Raw genomic sequence first — 20,011 nt, forward strand, 5'->3', positions numbered from 1 at the left:
GATTTATGACCAAAACCAGTTTTTACTTGCTTACATTAAATCAAGCCACCTGATTTCCTGTACATACATAGCATAGCAAATGAAAAAAATTTATGCCAACAAGGTGAGAACTTAATCCAACTTCTGTTGAACAGGTAGAAAATATTTACAAATAAAAATGTTCTAAACCACCCACTTCTAGTAAAGAAAAACTGTATGTCCATTAACTTCCCTTGTAAACATTTATTTTATTATTCTTTACCTTATGTAGACTGGTATTTCCAATTTTTGGATTAACATATTTTGCAGAAATGTACAGCAGCAGAAATACCTCACTGATACTCAGCTGGTTTTATTGTCTTACTCTACAGAATCCGGTACGTATAGAATAGAGCCGTTTACAGAAAAACATAATTTGTACTTAGAATACCACATTTTACAAGATTGCAATTATACAGTAGTCACTTCCTTCCAGCATTGCCTATGTCAGCGTATGCTTACATCCTTCCAAAACAGGCATGTCGTAGAGCTCAATTCTGACTATAAATACATAGTTTATATTAGTCCTTCCATGTACAACAAAAGACAAATTACCCCAGTATAAAGTAGTAATACTTACATATCGGTACAGATTTGAACTACAGACCCACTTCTTTAACGAAGTTTACAGTATAAAAAAATAAGGATACCAGTTACCTATTATAATATTTTCATCTTTTAGTTTCTTATGGAGTAGTCAGTGATACAAGCATTGCTTGTTTTGTGTAAAATATATTATTTTAAAAGTCCAGTATACTGTCCTTCCAGTTACAAAAATATAATTATGTCCTACAGAAATTTTATTGAATTAAAAAGTGTATCAAAAATATGGATCATCATTTTAGACCATATGTGAAATCAGACGTAAAGTAGAAGTAAATGTATAATTATTTTAAAATACTATCTTCCGGCTCAGTGAGCCACTTCTGATTTTGCATAAAAAGAGATCAAAGCTTAGTTAGAAATTTAATGGCCAGGGACAAGTTTTGGCTACTGACTAATAATACTACATTATTAGTGTGGCTGAAGAAGAGCCACTGGAAGATGTTTACAGCTGTTCAGTTCAAAGGATAAAAAGTACAATGGTGACAGTGGGAAAGGTTGAAAAATACCAAAAGGGGACAGTAATTTAGCGAAGGAAAAGAACATTTCTTACTGTTTTTATTTACTTTGTATGTAAAAACCTGCCAGCCTGTACGGCGCAGTCACAACCCAACCAAGTGCCCTCTTGGGCCACTTCTTGTGGTGCTGCCCTGAAGGAGCCCAGCAGCTGCAGGTGCCTCACCCCGAGACGGGCTGAGCACAGAGGGGGAACGTGACAAGGGACTTAGGGACGTAACAAGTTGTATTGGTTATGGTTGTCTTCTCACTATTAGGACAACTTAGGATCCAACCTATGAGGTTTATATAGGAAATAAATAGGGTAAGTCTTTTTACATTTTGCATGGTTTAAGTGACGGATTATTAATCCATATTAACCTCTTCCTAAATCAAAGGCAGAAATGTGGCTGTTCATCTCGGCTGTAACCAAAACTGCTGGTTATGAATCTCCCATGTCTGAAAAGCACATTTCCATGCTCAGCTGTGTTTCTTAACAATCTCAGGAATTTCGGTGAGTTTTCCAGTGCTGTGCCCTTTGCTGAGCTATCTCCCATGCACTAGCAACACTTCTGTAACTCACATTGCTCACTACTCTTGCAATGCTGAGGAGAAAAATCCCAGTGTGGAATCTGCCTCAACAGCACGCCGGAACAAACACCACCGAGGACCTTGTGCTACGCTTCCCAAGAATACAGAAAAAGAATATTCATACAGAATATGCTGTAAAAATTGAACAGGTTTTGTTTTGTGGAGATGTTTCTTGGGTGGGATGGACTGGCATTACCACACTTGATCTGGTAAATGAGGAAAATTGGAGAAACAGCAATTTATCAGCAAAGTAACCTCTTGGTTTTCTGTTAAGTCTTGTAAGAAAAAGTAGTTCAAGCTAGAATTCATCCATTCCAGCACTGCATAGCTGGCAGGAGCCTAAGCGACTGCTTGCTGACTCGGAGGAAAGCCATCTCTGGAGTTACACTGCCCAAAGCTCCACAGTTGTTTACCTTCTATTATTTTGGGAAGGGATTTTTTATATTCTTTTTCCCTGCTAGGAGAAACAACAATGGTGAAGCCACATATTTAATACAAAAGTCAAATGCTCAGCTAACATAACATGCTAACTTCTTTAAAACTAATGAAGTTGTACCAATTTATAGCAGCACAAGAACTGGCTCAAAGTATTTTACATGTTTTTGCCTGCCCAGAAACTACTGAGCTATCATACCATCTTAGTACAATGCGCCCTTCATAGCTCCGATTCTTTATCTATCTCATCTAGGTAGTATTCGTCATCGGTGGTGGTATCACTGTCGGAGTCTGAATAAGCTGCTAGGTCTTCCTGATAGATACCAGTCAGTTCTTGGGGAGATGAAGCAGCCGATGACATTTTGCTCCCAGCAGAACTTGAGCTCGAAAGCTCAGCCCTGTTTACAGAAGGGGTCTCTCCGTCTTGGAGAGCACCAGGGTTATTAAGAAGACAAGGTGTCCATAATCGTCCCTCTGTGAGCGACCTCTTGATATTTTCCAGGAAAGCCAACTGTTGTTCTTTGCCAAATATACCAAATTCAACAGAAGGATACATCAAACTTCTAGTGCTGTAACATTTTTCATCATCCGATGCCCAGTTTTCATTTTCATCACAAGACAATAGCTCTGAGTAAGATTTAAATCTCTTCCCATGTATACCATCTTTTGGTAGAACATTGCTTCCCGAGGCAAAGGTCTCAAGGGAATCTCGAGCACAAATACTCTCAGACAGGTGACGCTCACGCGGACTCTTGGCATCACTCTTGCGCAACTGATAGCTATGCAAGTTAGCATTTTTTAAGCTAGCAGACTGAGAGGTATTTTGACACTGACCAAGCACTGTCTGGGAAGTCAAGTTTTGCTCTGGACATATGTCTGCCTGCAAGCCTCTATTTATGTATGTGTTTGAGTTTTTGTCAGTTAGAAGTGGCAAGGGAGGACTACAGGCACGACTGCTAGCTCTTTTTTTCTCATCATCCAGACAGTCTGATGTAGTAGCACTGGGAGAAATGGGCTGGCTTTTGCTTTCTAACCTGAAATCAAGTGTTTGGGAATTCTTACTTCTTGTGGTTACTGCTTTATCTGGAAACAGGATTGTAAGACTTGGCCTACTTTCCACTTTCACTGTAGTTTTTTTGGGACTGATGGCTTTCTTCTGGGTGTATGAGCTTGTAAAGGACCTCCAATTGGTGTTACTAACAAGCAAAGAAGGATCATTCTGATTTTCAGTTTTCTTATTCTCAGCTGTTCTTGGTTTTGGCGTATTCTTATCAGGGTCCAGACTGTGATTCTGATTTTCACTGTCCAATTGCAGGAATGCCTGATGGGAATCCGTTGAAATCAATGAGTCAAGGGACACGTCGACCTCTAAAGAAGTGGCACTTCCATCGTTCTGTGAAAAAATGTTACTTATGTGCGGTTTGGGGGGTAAATTTTTACTTGAAAATTTTCGACTTGTTTTGTAAACAGCTGCCAGTTTATTTTTAATTGAAGGTCTGTTTTTCCTTTTTTCTATATCTTTGACTTTGTCTCTTGTGCAGTCAGAGAGAAGCTTGGTCTCATCTTCTGCACTCTGTGTTATCTTCTGATCTTGTGTAACCCTGACCACTTTATCTTTACAGTTAATGTTCAGGCTGCCTTCACTGTGCCTCTCTGATTCCTGCAAACCACTAAAATCTTTACCTATCCAAGTACTCTGTGAGTTTTGCTCTTTTTTAATTTTTGAATTCTTTAATTCATCTGTATCTGTGCAAATCACTTCATCCAGCTGATGTAATGAATCAGCACTAGAAGCTGTGCTTACCTCAGATGCTTTGTTCTGAGACTCTGAAAGCACTTTGCTGCAAGAGTTTAAATAATTTGCATTTTTTCTTGAACTGTCAGCCCTTAACTGCCGTCCACTACTTGTATTATTATACAGAGGGGTGGTTTGGTGTAGGAAATTTACTCTCTGTTTGACTTCGGTACTATCCCTGTACGTATCTCCTGCAGGAGGAAGCGGCATGTCAGCATGCTCTGTGTTACTGTTCCTTCCAAGGGAACTCTTCTCTCCTGGGTGGAGGAGTAAACTGTTCAGATTTTTATTGGTGTTCACTTTAGGGGGCTGACAGCAGTTTTCAGAGTCTCCCTTCTGTATAATATTTTTATTTATTGAAGTAGAATACGAAGGATTCTCTAAATGTCTGCCTGGCTTGGGAGGGGTTGATAAAGTGGACAGTAATGGTGTGGCTGTTGGTAAAATTTCCTTCTTTTCTTTTAGACCTATTTCTGTATTTTGGCTGCTCGATGCATCAGAAATGGCCTTACCTGACCTAGCCACTATTGCAGGGGATTGTGGACCACCAAAAGAAATTTCTTTTGTAACCATGTCAGAAAGCACATTTTCTCCTAATGAAAGGTCTGCTGAACTATCTTTCCTGTTATGTACCATACTCATTGACTTTGAAGTACATATCTTCTCAGAGCTAGGAGATAAGTGGGAATTCTCTTCTTTACTATCAACAGCAGTTCTTAAGTTCTGAGGTGTGACCAGAGCTGAAGATACTTGGTCAGAAGAATATGCAGGCACCTCTTTTTCCACAGTACTGGGGAAAAAAACATTTGCTAAACTCACATGACCTTCGTTTTTCTTGTTTTGTATTCTTGGTGACTGAGCATTTTCTTTGGGACAAGGTAAATCTGCATCCTCTGGATTATCTCTGAAGAGGTTACAAAATGTTCTTGAATGCCTCCGTGGTAACGTGTAATAAATTGAAACTAGTTCATGATACTTGACATGATCTTCATCAACACAAACTGTAAATGTGCTTGTAGTTTTATATTTCTTCAAAAAATTTCCCCTCTCCTTACAATCTGAAAACACAGAGGATTCTGTTCTGCTTAGATGTTTACATCTATCTGCCAGTTCAACTGAGGTACTACTACTTACTGAATCATTATGACTTTTGATTAAAGGACTGGGGTAATCTTTGTTGCTTGTAGCAGCATTTAATGATGCTGATGTTAAAAAGGAATGTTTTGAGTCTGAACAAGACACATCTCTCTGATTAGAACAAAAGGCATCAGCTCTACATGGAGTTTCAGACCATAAACAATCGTATGTTGTTCTACTTTCTCTAGGTAAAGAGATGGGCGTATCTGACATAATACTACCAGCAATGCTAGCTGATTTTCTAGGCAAAGTATAATAAATAACAAGTGGGTCAGGAGTTTTGACGCTGTTTCTGCTAGGGGAGCCAGTAACACTGCAGCTACTGGTATGTCTCAGCAAGCTGTCTTGCTTGTGAAGCCTTTCAATACAAGGAGAATTACTGCTTATTTTTCTGCTTTCTTTTTCAAGGCAAAAGTAACTTAAACTATGTTCAGAGGTCTTGGGGTCTCCATCAAAGCTATGCATGTAAGTGTTTCCAGAATTTCCATTTTGTGGAGAACCAGTAGTGAATTGTCCATTACAGTCCTTAGTAACTAAAGTGCTTATACTTTGCAGTGTTTTCTGTGAAATCTTTTTGGTAACACCTATTCTGCTCACTTGAGCTGTTTTTCCACCTTCTGCTTCGGATTCAGTAACTGTGCAATTTACTGAAGAGCTAGTTAGCGTTCCTAAACATTTAGACCTGTCTTTATGAGAAAGTGCTTGTGGAGAGCTTTGTGAGTAGCTAGATGAACATTCAGGAGGACAGGACAACATGCCTTGACAGTTTGCTAATTTTTCAGTGGATGCAGCAGAAGCAACATTCAGCGGTGAGGACTGTCTCTTTGGAGTAGCTTGGTTAATGGCTTCTGCACTCCGATTATCCTGTTTGATGCTTTCTCTTTTTACTGCATAATGTAGATTATGTTCCCATTCTTTCTGACTTGGAAGAAAAGGTTCCTTCCTGCTCTCGTCAGCTGGCAAAATACAGGTAGGCTGACTGAACACACTGTTGGGTGGGCGATCATTTCCCTTCCTTTGTACACTTTTTTTATCACTGTTTGATGTATACATTTTTGCAGTATCTCCTCTGGCAGTGACTTGGTTTTGTCTCTTTGATCTCATTGTGTTAAAGAGAGATACATCACTTTGCAACATGGCAGAAGCAGGGCTGTTAGAGGGAAAACTCTGGGCGTTGATGTAGTTTGTATCTGTTTGTTGAGAAACTGACTGTAATGGCATGCGTTCATCTGGCAGGTTCATACCTTCAACCTTTTCTGGTTGTGTAAAGTCTGCTTTGGTACTTCTTTGTACAACTGATTTCCTGTTTAGTCCTATAGGTTTTGTTGGGTCCTTCAAATTAGGGAAGACTGACTCATCAGTTCTGATACTGGATGAAGAAACAGAAGAGTTACAACTTAGCCAAGGCTGACAGCCCTCGGTGTATTCTGAAGAAGTTCTATTTGCACTTCTTGTTATCCTTTTGATATTCGTATATTCTGGAGAATACACATGAAAATCGTTCTGCAGGTGCTGTGAACCAAACTTGGCATTCTTTGTATGTGCCCACTGCTGGTCATTTAAATTAGCCATAATCACTTCATAGCTGGCATCAGGGGAAATAAACACTTCATCACTGTAGTACTGAGGAGTATCAGCCCAAGAAGGATAGCTGTCCTTTTTTCCGTAAGGAGAATTTTTTTGGTTTGCATACAACTTGCCATGAGAGGAAGTATCTCTATAGTAGGATCTAGAGAGATTATTTTCGGATTTATATAATGGATAATTTTCCCAGTTATCAAAGGGCAACGGAGAAGCAGCTTTGTCAGGACAACTAACTCTGCTAAAGCAGTTACTGCTTGAAATAGATCTTCTGTAGTGGTGTTTTGAGTGGTAACATGCGTATTTCTTGGTTTCTTGCAAAGAGCTAGGATATCTACCATGGTCTGGAGCATGAAACTCCATCAGTGACTGGGTTCTAAACATTTTTTCTTGAGTTGATGTTTGTCCAGGAGAGTCTGGTGTGTTGTTCCATACAATAGAAGACAGAGGAATTCTCTTTGGGTTTTGTCGACCAAACCTTGGTACAAAACCATTGCTGCTCTCCCTTGCCAATGGATGTTGTAAACTAGATGCTGATAGCTGGTCAGAAGATACTGATGATGGACATCTCTGAAGGGAACATACAGAGTAACTTCTGCCAGCTGTATCCCTGTTCATATAACTCTTGTGCCTAAATCCACTGTTCTGTGTTATGGAAGGAGGATATAAGCTACCTTCTGAAGATCGTCCAAAAGAAACGGAAGACAGCCTGCTGCTTAGCAGATGAGGATTTCCGTCGACTGGATCACCATATTTGTAATCTTCTTGAAAGGCTGTCTGGTGCCAGTTTATATATGCACTATGTAATTTCCTTGGTCTGATGAAAATCTTGTGTTCATCTTTGGCTCTTATTGTTCTCAGTCCATCTGGGAAAAATGTGCTAGACATGTCACTCCAGTCATTTCTGTGTTGCCCCCTACTAGCAGTCTGCCTCTTTGAAGTAGGGAATGCACTACTGCATTGGACATTTGATGCACTGCTAGTAGAAACTGTCCTGTCCAATGGGTCTTGGGCTTGTTCCTGGGCCAGCTGGTCATCCAGATCATTTAGAACTGCGCAGGAAAAAAAAGATATTTGGTTTTGGTTTCTTTAATAATCTTCTGACTATTTATGTTAAAAAGTTTTATGTACTACATGAATAATCAGAACTGGTTTTGAAAAGAGTCAGCTTCTCAGCATTCAAAACCCTTCCCAAATGACATATTCTTCCTCCAGAGGACCTTTCAGCGGTCACGCATTATGACTGCAAGGAAAAAAATGCGCTGCTCCGTGACTGATCTTAAAACTGCTCTTTATGTAAATGTTGGACTTTATGCTATTTAAAAGAAAAACAAAACAATCTGAAGTCTGAATTCTTACTCACGTGCTGTGTATGTGTGTGTGTGTGTAAACTTTCCAAATCTAGTTTGTAAGCAAAAAATCCCTGAAAAGAATTCACTAGTCAAACATGGACCTTTCTATGTGTTCACAAAGCACAGTTATGATGCAACTGTAAGAAAACACAGAATCCTGCAAACCATCAAACAAGCATATTCAGTAGTCTGGCATGTCCACTGTTTGTTTCATTCAGGAAAGAAGTTCTCCACTAAATTGTAGCTTATTACTTTAAAATGAGCACTGAAAATGGCATTTTCTGGATAAAAAAGGGTAATGAAATAATTAGGGACCTGTGATTCATTCTAACAACAGAGCTGTATTTATACATATAGACAGTCTCATGAACACTATACAGCTCAGTTAACCAAGCTATTCAGTCATAAGACTAAGTGACAGCAATGTATTTAAAGTATTTTTATTGACAAAAACAATTACGCCTTCGCTAATTGTATTCTTCTTATATTTTGAAAATAGCACACATAACATGAACACAAATGGATATGGCTGTTCTGTTACAGCATTTCCTAATACATTTAAATAAAAAGGACTGATTGATCAGTCATTACAGATCCATGCTAATAGTACAGAATCACTAAGAAAGCATTGCTAGGTGTGTACAGTTGGAATAAAAGGTGATACAAAGGTACTAAAATTTTCCATTTTTCTAAGTTTCTCTTCAGCATAGAAGAGAGAAGACTCCTGAGAGAGTCAGTTTAGAACAAGAAAAAAGACAAGTTGTCTCTGAGTCTTCCACTTGGAGGACATCAGCCAAGCTATATGCAGTTTTTCTCTGTCAGTGGGCAAGTGCACACAGTTATGACTGACACCCAAAAGCACTGACAGGCATGTGAGCTTCAGAAGAACCACTGTCCACCATGCAGTGCCATCCTCTTCCAGCACTGCTGACTCACCCACTGCTTCCTGATCATGCTTATGCTTTCAATCTGTGATGTCTTGTAATTTTGGATGGTAGTAATACCCATGGACTTTTTTTTGCATCGATCTGAGAAAGTTTATGGAAGAACATCTCTGTAGTCCCTTAGGCTGGGTCTGATCTTGCCTCACTTCCCAGTAGTGAGAAAAAAAAAAAAGAACCACCAACTTTTGACTGGTGCTACAAGGGCTCCCAGAAAGCTAACAGAATGCTGTAATGCCTCTTGCTTCTGTGGTTTGAGGCTTTACAATTCATAAAACCAGGGCCAGCAATTCATCATTATCAATATTATGCATGCAGGAAACTGGGATGGAATTCTCACATAACTGTATGTCTGCATCTAAAGGATGCAATATCAGCTCCTGTCAGAATCAGCAGAGAGAAATGTATGCTTTTAAGGTGTGATTCTTCTGAACTGGACCAGTATGAGATGAAATCCACTCGAAGAGTGACACATCTTGAAGTCAATGTCAGAGTAGACATTCTGCTGTCAGGTGAAGCCAGCAAAAAGTAGCCACTGTGCTAAAAAGTAATGCTAGAAAGTAATGAGCCATATCTTCACAGCCTATGCTTTTGCAGAAAATTCTCTGAAACCAGTCACCACAGTCACTTCTGGCAACAATAAAATCAGAACAAAGCAAGGACACGCACTTACCACTGAAAAACTCCTTCTCTAGCTGTTCATTCCATTCCTGTATACTTTTCTCCATCATTTCATTTTGGTTTGCATCAAAAGAATGACCATTGGTTTCAGTGGACATTGGGGAATTACACATTTCAGCCTGTTAAAAATTGCAAGGCAACATGATTTTAGTTCTACATGTGGGTTCAAATCATGTTTCACAAGTCACAGAGGTCAGTAAACTCTTTCTGGGTCCATTAAATACTGTATTATTAACATATACAACTGAGGATTGTAAAGTTGCATGTATTTTAGCGACTTTTACATACATAATAAGGAGATTTGCTCATCTTGTCCTCATGCTGTAGCATGTTTTGGATACATGAGTTATAATGACCTTATAATAAAGGGCATAGTTTACTTATTTTCTCCATATGCATCCTTATTGCATTCTATCTCTTAATTTAGTTTTTCCTAACCACTTCTTCCTTGACCAGCACATTTTAAAATTCACACACTGACCTCCCAGCAGAGACTTAATAATTTAACACCACAACCCATTTTCATATTGCAAGACAGCACTTTAGGGGGCTGTGATAAATTACCTTAGCAGTGGGGAAAATGTCATCCTCTTCCCCATCTGAGTTTAGTTTACATGTTAAGCTGGAGAGGTTCCTATCCCATCCATATTTCTCTCAGCTCACACTCTCAGGTGGTAAAAGTGCAGACAAATGCTGAACTGCTGATTTATTTTAGCTAAGACTCTTCCTCCTTTTTTTTAATAAAAACCCGTACTACTTTTTAGTTCTCAATACTTGTAATATTTTACTTGTCTAGCTATTAATAGTCTATTTATAGAATAGGCAGGATTCTCTGATAAGATCTTTGTCCAGTCATATATTAATATAGATTATCCATTTGGTTTTGAAATATGAGAGAAGGGAGGTGGCCAATTTACCTCCTCTATACCTCTGATTACATACTGTGTACCTTCTTAGTCCCCTCTGTGGTTATACCACACAATCAAAGAGGACGAAAGACATGTTAGTAACAGAGGACAATAAAGTAACTAAAATAGCAAATATCATCCTTGGAAGAAATCTGTTTATTTCAACAGCATGCACTTAAATTACATCAGACATAAATCTGTTGTCTCATCCTTAAATCGAGCTTGTGCTTATAAAATGGAACATTCAGCCAAAAAATAATTTCCTACTGTCAAAATTTACATTTACACGGTAATTCTGTGCATGGAAATGTTGCAGGAGAGGCTCTAGCTTACTGCCTGCCCAAGTCAGCTACTCTTTTTCACCCTTGTACAAATGAAAACAAACAAAGTAAATACACTAGATTATTTATTTAGTGTGAGTTTTGACCTATTTGCAGGTTGGTTACAATTGCCAAAATAAGTGACGGTTTTGGCCTAGGAAATTATCCGTGCAATTATTCCATCATTAAGAGAGAACTGAAACCTCACCAGAGCTAGACTTAGGGCTTACCTAGAAAAGCTTTGGACTTGTATAGTTAACAGGGCTAGGTCATTCTACTGCATTCAACAGGTTCACAACAAACATTTTACTCAGTGTTTAAAACAAGAACTGCAAGAATAATATCTAAACAGCTGTTATATCAACAGCCTGAACAATAAGGACTAGTTTTTGAAAAATCTGTGGTTTAAACATTGCTGACAATGAAATTGATAAGCTACTTACCGTTGCCATTTCTTCCACTTTCGAAGATGGGCTAGCAGAACTGTCATATCTGTAGGCAGAAGGATTTAAATGTTGGCTTTGAAAAGGTACATGATGTAATTTTACCAGGTAGTAAATATCCAGCAGTTTTTCTTTAACAGCTATTGAGAAGCATCTGAAAAAAAGACTGCTCTATGAAGAACCCATCCTTCCCCCCAAAAAAAACCCGCTAACAAAAAAATTCTGAGGAAATGTACCATTCAGTTTGGCCTTGTCAGCTTGCAAATGTCGTAGCTGCACAACCAAGAATGAACTCAACCTACTAATATCTCAATGTCTGCAACAGCCATAAAGTAATTGTTTCAATCCAGCATTATAATAAGATGGTATTACTTCCTTTTCCAAACAACAATAATTTAGCAGGTACTACAAATAACCGAAGTTAACCACTTGTAAATCTGTAAGTGGTTAGCATCTGCAATTCTATTGTTTTTCTCTTCCATTTCACCCTGCTCAGACTCAGTGCTGTGCTCTGCCCCTGCGAAGAAGGAGAGACAGACAGCAGATGATTGTTTTCAGTGTGAACTTTGGAACTTGCTGCTATTCACCCAAAACAGCCTTTATTTACCAATTTTTAACACATGGTAGAAGGCTCGTCTGCTTTCCTAAGCTACGTAGGACTGCAAGAGCTTGGCAGAGAATTGGCTAGAGCGCCTGTGAGTAATGCAGTGGTTAGAACAAGCCCTGAACATAAAAGGTGTTCTGTTCTATGGGGTGACCTGCAGCCATACAAATACAAAATAAACGAAAGAAACAAGAACAGGACTTGACTTCACTGAGTCTATTTGAGTCTGCAGATTCTTATTTTACAGCTAAGCAAACCCAGTCCCTTCAAAAGCCCTGAAGGAAATGTTGCTCAGCTTGTGTTATTGCCAGTTCTTCCTTGTCTCAGAAACTGTGTTTTCCCAGGAAGTTAATTCTTGAGAGAAAGTGAAGTAGGGAAAGACGGTTCTGCTCAGTCCTGTTTGTCTCAAAGTCTTTTTGAATGACCTTGTTCTTAGGCTCTTAAAACCTTCTTGTGCTCAGGTAGACTACTTTATTGTGCTTCAACAGCAAGTATAAACCGGCTTGTTGGCAGGTTCTTTGTGGCCCAGCCTTTCCTCCTGAAGTGCTTTGTCATTTGTTTGAAATGTGCTTGCAGGCAGGGAAGAACAGTTGAAAGGTGCAATTTGTTTTTGCTTCTGTAATTGTGAACTGTAAAACCAGGATTCCTCTCTGACATGGGGTCCAACTGAAACCAAAGGAAACAAGCCTGTTGACTTCAGTGGGCTTAGGATCTGGACAGACAATCTGAATTCGAAATTCCTAGTTTTTCCTTGTAGCACTGAATGTGAGCAGCCATTAATTCAGTGGGTTACCGCTCCCTGTGAATGAAGTTTACAGAACCAGGACTCAGAGATGTATGTAGCTCTTCCTTTAAACTAAAATAATGTTGAATATGTTTTAATGCTTCTACAACAAATTAAGAATGAAACTTAGTTTTTACAATGATTCTCTGCAAATGAAGTTCAATGAAATCCTGTGGCTTAGCCAGTTACCTTACTTTTAATTATATGCATAACAAAAATGTAAAAGCTTTGTTAGAAGCTCTCTTCCTCAGCTTTACTGTGCAAAGCTGCGCTACAGTTCTCCCCACTTGGTGCTGTGCTTGGTGTTGCGTTAATTGCTCCTTCCAATGAAGCTACATGCAGTAGGCATGTTAGAAATGTCTTCTGATAGTCTAGGCAAAAATTAAATTTTCATTTGCACATCTGGCACTATTCTAAATTCCTCCATGTCTTTGTTGTCACTGTTCTTTCAGAAATAACTGCTCATTGCATCCTGTTTTATTTTCCTCCTTGCCAACTTACTTACAAAGACAAGGTTATTTTAGTCTTTTCCCTATGCCAATCCCTCCACTTCTCAAACCGCCTCATTGTTTTTTCTGAACTCTTTTAAGTTTTTCAGCATTTCAAAATTAAAGTTTTGCTTACTTCCAGAGAAATATTGCTTAATTTTAGGAAAAAGTAATTCGGTTTCTTTTTTGGTTAAGGATATTGAGCAATGTTTACATTATTTCGTACACACATGCACGCACACATACACACATACTTGTAAACATTATCTATTATTCATAAACAGAAAAGAAGTGAAATTACTGCTCAAGTTCAAAAGTATTTGCTGTCAGAAAAATACTACTCGCTATGGAAAATAAGTTGTATTTTATACTTTTTCACTTATATACATATGTAGCTTTTTTATGACAACCAAATATCAGATTAAAAGTAAAAGATGACTCTACTTACTACTATCACTACTGGTAACAATACTATAAATCCATGAATTAAAATCTTCTGTGTATTAGTATTTCCACTGAGGCACCTGTCCTCCCCAGGCCATCTCTGAGTTGTCTTATGCAAGAGCGTAATCCGTTTTCTTCTATACTATTCTTATCAGTACTACGTAAGAAGCCAGCTAAGCAACAAACACATAACTCAAATATGCTGAAAACACAACTAAACAGCGTTTCTTTTCCAGTATGAATCACAGTTACATATTAGAAAAGAATAATGAAGAATTCAAGAACACCGAACACCCTTGAACCAAAAGTGATCAAACATTTCACTACCTTCAGACTAGTTACAAACCTTTTATTAGCATCTTCTGTATGTCCACATAAGCATACTCTTTTTTGCAGCATCCATAATTTATTCTCACAGCAAAACACCACCGCAGCTGATGAAACTGTCTCTCCAGTACAGAAAGGACCCTCTAAACAGCCATTAATATTTAGCTATTTAAAAGCTTCTGCCAGTTAGGCTTACTTACAGGATTTACAGTACTGCCTCCTATTGTATTTCACTAGCTCTCCAAAATAACTCTACCTGGTGAGAGGCAGATTATTTCAGTGCTTTGTCTATGCATAAAGCAAACCACATGCCACGGCAACACCTAGAAGAGGGTGGGGGTAGTTTTCGACAGAGAGGCGTGACTAGAAAATGTAGCAATCAGCTCAGTTACACGTCAGGATTGACTTGTTTATTTTTCAAGCTGTGCTCTGTAAGAAGTCAAAGGCATCTGAGCCTGAGCTACAACAGATTTTCTGTGGAAAAGCCAGATAAACACATACTGGAAAATCTGATGTAATGAGTAGGCATGGTTTCTTTTTTTGCCTTCTTAAATTCAGAAATCATTTCAATGCTTAGATTTTACAGCAAAATCTACACCTTCGCTTGTGCGTTTGCTTCCGGACCGTTCACCACACTAAAGCACCCTTGAAATCTGATTCTCAGTCCCACAAGTGCCCCTTTATTCTGCAGGCAGGGCTGTGGTCCGCTGTCGGTGTGTCCCACCACAAGGGGCATTACCGTGTCACAGGGAAGAGGAGCAGATGACATGTATGGAGCAGTGTTACTGCTTTGCAAATTTTTTTTTCTATGCTGCGTTGCTATGTAGGAGAATTGTTACCAGTAAACACCCACAAAGCTAACCTCACAAGCCTCTATTCAAACCTCTCCTTAAATCTCCTTCTGCTTTGATACAAACACTCCACAATGGCAAGCTGCTGTGCTACAAAACCTATGTATCAGACTAATCATCATTTCTTTAGAGGCTTGCATTCCCTGTCATTGTTTATTATAGCTGTTCCTTGTCTTAGCATCCTGCCACCTAGGAGCCCCAGGCATGGAGCAGGATACCAGCCTGAGACTCACGAACAGTGAAAATCAGCTCTTTGTGCCAAAGATCTTGCAGCTTCATACTCAGATTTCACAGCACTGCAGAATGCACCTTTACTTATGATTGTCAGTCCCAAGCATTACCTTAAGATGCACACAAAAACGGTATTTCACTTAGGTGTTGCTGACATACAGGACCATACAGGACAAAAGTTAGGAGAGAACAGTCAGCCTAAAGAGCCCTGAACGCAGCCCTCCATTCCCTCTGAACAGCAGCTTTAACCCTGTGGATGGCAAGGGAGAAGGACGCTCTTCAAACAGCAGCTCCAGCACTGCATATGAGGCCATTTTTGGTTCAGATCCAGTTGAAACCAAAGCCCTGACGAAGCACAGAAGACAAAAACACTGTAGAGCCGCCCTGTTTGCCTGGCTAGAGCTAAAGCTGTAGGCCTGCCTCTAAGCTGCCTCTGGGCTAGAAATGGTGGGAACTGATGCAGCAGATCTGCCTGGGGCCGGTACTCTCCGCCATGGCCTGGGAAAGCTACGCTTTCCTGTTATATCACAGCCATAGGGCACCAGATCCCCATGCGCCTTACACCTTGTCCTCTTCAGAGGGAATTAAATAGGATGCAGCAGCTGCTAAGTATAGGGGCTTTCACACACTTAAAGCCTTTATGCAAAACCTGAGCAAAACAGATTTAGCCAAGAGACTTTACCTATCGCTTGCCACCTCTTGGCAAGTCCTCATTCTTCTGACACAGAACAGATAATCTCTCATTACATGACCAAGTAAAATGCCAGTCTTCCCAGTGAGGTGAAAGGCAAGAGACTGGAAAAATAATTTTAACAAAGTTTTCTAAGCAAAACACAGAACAATTCATAGACTTTTTTAGAGCTGGAAATAATTTATGTTCTCATTATAGCTCACCGTGGTTGCTTCTGAGTCTGGTTTTTCCTTGATTTTCTAAAGGAGAAAAGCCAAGCAAAAGGTGATCTGAACCCCAGAAAGGAAGCTGAAGTGTTCTTTTGTGCTTGAGGATTTGTGCAGGATGACATTTTTAATTCTTTATGATCTAAAAATATTATAAAAATTTTATTTGTTTCAAGTTCTTACTAAATACAGTAATAAAACATACATTAAAAGTTATGTTTTCATGAACAATTTTCTTTTGCTTACCTTTTATGCCAGGAAAATGCAGTTTTATTGACATTTTTGGACAGACTATGTGACATGCGGGTTTATAATGACTAACTAGAAGACTAAGAGAAAGATAAACAGTCTAAAGTTTAAAAAAGTATTATTGGTTTTGGGTGACACACGTGAGATAAATGAGGCTGATTTTCAGAAAGTAATCAGCCCTTAACTGTTTGAAAACCAGGACCATTTTAAAATATAGGCAAATTAGACGTTTGAAAATTGAGGCACCCACAATCACTAGTCACTTTCTTTTCACCTTTGTAAGAAATATAAATATGACAACCCTGAATATACAATGGTTTAATAGACTGTAATGTAACTACAGAACAGTAATTGAGACTAAGGTGTCTTCTGTATCATACAATCCTTTATGAAGGGATTCCCATGGGCACTGGAGTACATTTTTTCTGCTACAAACTGCATATCAGAATTGTATTTTAAATGCAAGATATAATGAATGATTTCTTTGGGAAGGTTATGATTTGATTTCTTCAAACGGAACATAAACCCAGTCTACCTGTAAAAGCAGCTGGCAATTGATGTGAAGGAGATGATGAGTATTGCTCACAGATTAGGGAAAGAAACTGCAGCGTCTGCTATTAAAACATGCCACAGAAAACCGGAGGATATAAGGAAACAAGACTTCACTCAGGAATAAGGTACTGCATTTTTTTCCCCATTTAAAACATCACATGCCTGCAACAATACAACCACCTGAAAATAGCTTATCCAATGACTGTAGGAGAAAGCAAAACCAGAAATGAGAGCAAAGTGTCACTGATAACAACAGCAAGGGGCAGCATTTTGGAGCTAGTCCAAAATGAAGTGAATAATTCATGTCATGTGATTTAAATCTTGTGTGTAATACATAGCTTCCACTTCAGTGACAATCACTGTGTATTAGAAAATGATGCATCCTTTACCCCTTTCAGAGCCTAACCTCTTGGTGGCATTGTTTGACTGGACAATGAAGATGATATCAGGAGAGTTCTAATAGCACTCTGCCGTAGCCAGGGTGGTCTAGGGATGTAGACAGAGCAAGGCTTGCAGGTAGAAGTAGTACCTTTTATTAAACTAACTTACACAATTGGAAATATCGGACAAGCCTCTGAGGCACACAACCCCTTCTTCAAATCTGAAATAGAAACAGCAGCTTTCAAAGTTAAATACCAGACAGCAATTACACAGAGTTTAGTTAGCTAACACATCAATTAGACCATCTCTGAAAGAGAAAAAAACTAGGCAGCTGTGGACTAGAGGGGATGTTGGGGAAAACCAGGCAGGAAAGACAGAGATATGTTCTGTGTAGGTCTGTAGTTTGAGGAAAATTTTTAGGGTTTCACTTTTCTTTTGAAATGCATGACTCTGCTTCCAGTTGCTATGAAGCACAAATAGGAAGAGCTCAATGAAAAACATGCAGAAATGTGAATGGAATAAAAGCATATATTATGCATGAAAACTATCTGGATGGAAGATGAAAAAGACAGTACAGAATGCCATGCTTGGTATAGAGACACCATGTTTCTTGTGCATATTCATTCTGGATGGGCAACAGAACTTGTGAAATGAGATCTCCAGAAGTTGCCTCCTGGTCAGTCCAACTTTCCAGGCTTTGTCACCTGCCCTCATAATCAGCACTGGCATGCCTTTAGCCCAGTCTTACGGGAAAAGTTTTCCACTGGTACAGTCAAACCTCTCTCACCCAAACCCAGATTACCTACTTATTCCAAATGTCATTTAGGTGTGTCTAGTTCCTTTAAGAAAACTAGGTAAAACGAAGTTTTTGTACAAAGTAAACATCACTGCTTTGATTGGGAAACCACCACTGTATTTACTATAATTACAGCAACTTCATCTTGATTAAGAAAAAAATCTTTTACAGTGAGGACAATCAATCACTGTCACCCCAGGGACATGGTGGAGTCCCCATCACTGGAGGTTTACAAGATGCGACTGGACAGGGTGCTAGATAATCTCATCCAGGCTCCCTTTCCCACGAAAGGCTGGACCAGATGATCTTCCGATGTCCTTCCAACCTGGCTGTTCTATGACTCTTAACTATGGGATAAGAACATCAGGGATTTTCTGTTGTGACTCCCAGCTGTGTTTTAAACAGAATCTGCTTAAAGAAACATAGTAATTTTGAAAATATACCTTGGGTAAAACTCTGACGTGAGAAGAAACTCAATGCAATTTCAGAAACTCCTTAGCTATTACACTCTGAAACGCTCTAAGACATTGATTTGGTGGGCATTATCATATAGATAAGGAAATGGGAAAACGCAACTCACTGGTGGTTTTGCTCTTCCTTAGCTGATGCTCTAACGGTGGTTTTAGCATCCTATTGACATCAATGCAATTTTGAAATTTTTTTCTTTGTATTTCTTCAAACCATTCTCCAGTCATTCCCTGCAGCCCTGTTTCAGCCTTCTTTCTCTTCAGAAGTTTGCTAGAAAGGAAAACAAAAAAAACAATTTATTTTTAAGCCATTTTAGATACAGGCACATTATTAGGAACTCTTCCTGTTGTTCATTTAAGTATTTACAGTATATTTCTACATATAATGACTTTTTAAAAGATACAGTGGGACATGATACATTCACAGCAGTCACATAGAAGTTTTAGTGACAGCAGAATTCTCCCGTTTAACAATGAGATTATGTGACCAGGTTAAGTGGATAACTCATATGCTTGCATTATTCTCTGCCTTGAAGAAGTGCATCCTTCTTCCCTGCAAAAATGAGGTAATAATTCATAAGCATTATAAAACTAGTTGAAAGTAAGATTAATTAAGTTCAGCCAATAATCGAATTAGAATAAATAATACTCTAACAAAGCAATTCTTGAAATATTTATTCACTCATTTAAGCAGAAGCAATAACAACATTATTCTGATTTTCAAGAGGAAGATCACTGAGGGCCTGACAGTAAGGTGCCCACCACGCATTTTCTATGTAAAGGAGAACAATAAATTCTGAGTTCAGCTAATAGGTATTCATACAACATGTTCAACAAGTTTATCACATTTTCCTCTTTCCTTGCTGCATAGTGATTCTGCCTGTAATACGTATGGAAGCAACTAATAATGAATATGAATGTTCTGCCACACAGAGGAAGAAGCCTCTTGAAGAAGTTACTTGTTTTCAAAATACATTACACACATGCCTAAAGTACAGATGCAAACACAGCAAATCCACGCCCCAACCGATTCTGATGGCAACAGAACAAGACTTCGTGCACAGCCTGGAGATGTAACACGGATGTTTTAGCAAGGCTTTCATGTAAATCTTCCACCTTAATCAGTGGTAAAATCCATGCCTAGGAATACAGATGCTCTCAGAGAACATAAATTATTTCAATTACCAATTTAAATAAAAACTCATATTCTCTGAGACAACATTACTTCAAAAAACAAACTTAAAATTACATAGCTAGTCTGGAAATGGATGTATTTCCATCTGGAGTTGATACAGGGTATATTGCCCATGCTAGCACCTACTGTTCATCTGGTGGCATCTGAAGAATAGGAGGGCAGCAGAGACATTTTTGGTAAATGAGTGACTGTTTCCCTTGAAGAAGATTACACAGGCACATGCACAAGTACTAGCCATTTGAAATAAACTTACTACAAAGGCAAAAATGTTAATCATCACAGCTCTTGCCACACCATGGGAGTGACTAAACACCGCAAACGCCATCCGCAGCATGGAAAACAGCCTAGCAGTAATGTGAAACAGGAGGAGGCGATGAACAAAGCGCTCTCAAGCGCCAACTTCATGACCTCACTCCTGTGGCCTTTGCAAAGGGGATCCAAGACA

The 20,011-nt window shown here is 39.0% G+C and overlaps 1 protein-coding gene across 1 annotated transcript in view; it reads right to left on the reverse strand.

Annotated features, from left to right (window-relative positions):
• Window positions 1-2,362: 2,362 nt before the first annotated feature.
• Window positions 2,363-20,011, reverse strand: part of EXPH5 (exophilin 5) — a 33,541-nt gene continuing 15,892 nt past the window's right edge. Inside the window, exons 2-6 of the mRNA XM_059825071.1 lie at window positions 18,485-18,642; window positions 15,924-16,068; window positions 11,301-11,349; window positions 9,622-9,748; window positions 2,363-7,707 (exon numbers count right to left, since the gene is read on the reverse strand). Coding sequence (XP_059681054.1) covers window positions 2,363-7,707; window positions 9,622-9,748; window positions 11,301-11,349; window positions 15,924-16,068; window positions 18,485-18,642 — 5,824 coding nt within the window. The remainder of the gene's footprint in view (window positions 7,708-9,621; window positions 9,749-11,300; window positions 11,350-15,923; window positions 16,069-18,484; window positions 18,643-20,011) is intronic.

The sequence above is a fragment of the Gavia stellata genome, chromosome 1 (assembly GCF_030936135.1).
Source record: "Gavia stellata isolate bGavSte3 chromosome 1, bGavSte3.hap2, whole genome shotgun sequence".
NCBI classification, from domain to species: Eukaryota; Metazoa; Chordata; class Aves; order Gaviiformes; family Gaviidae; genus Gavia; species Gavia stellata.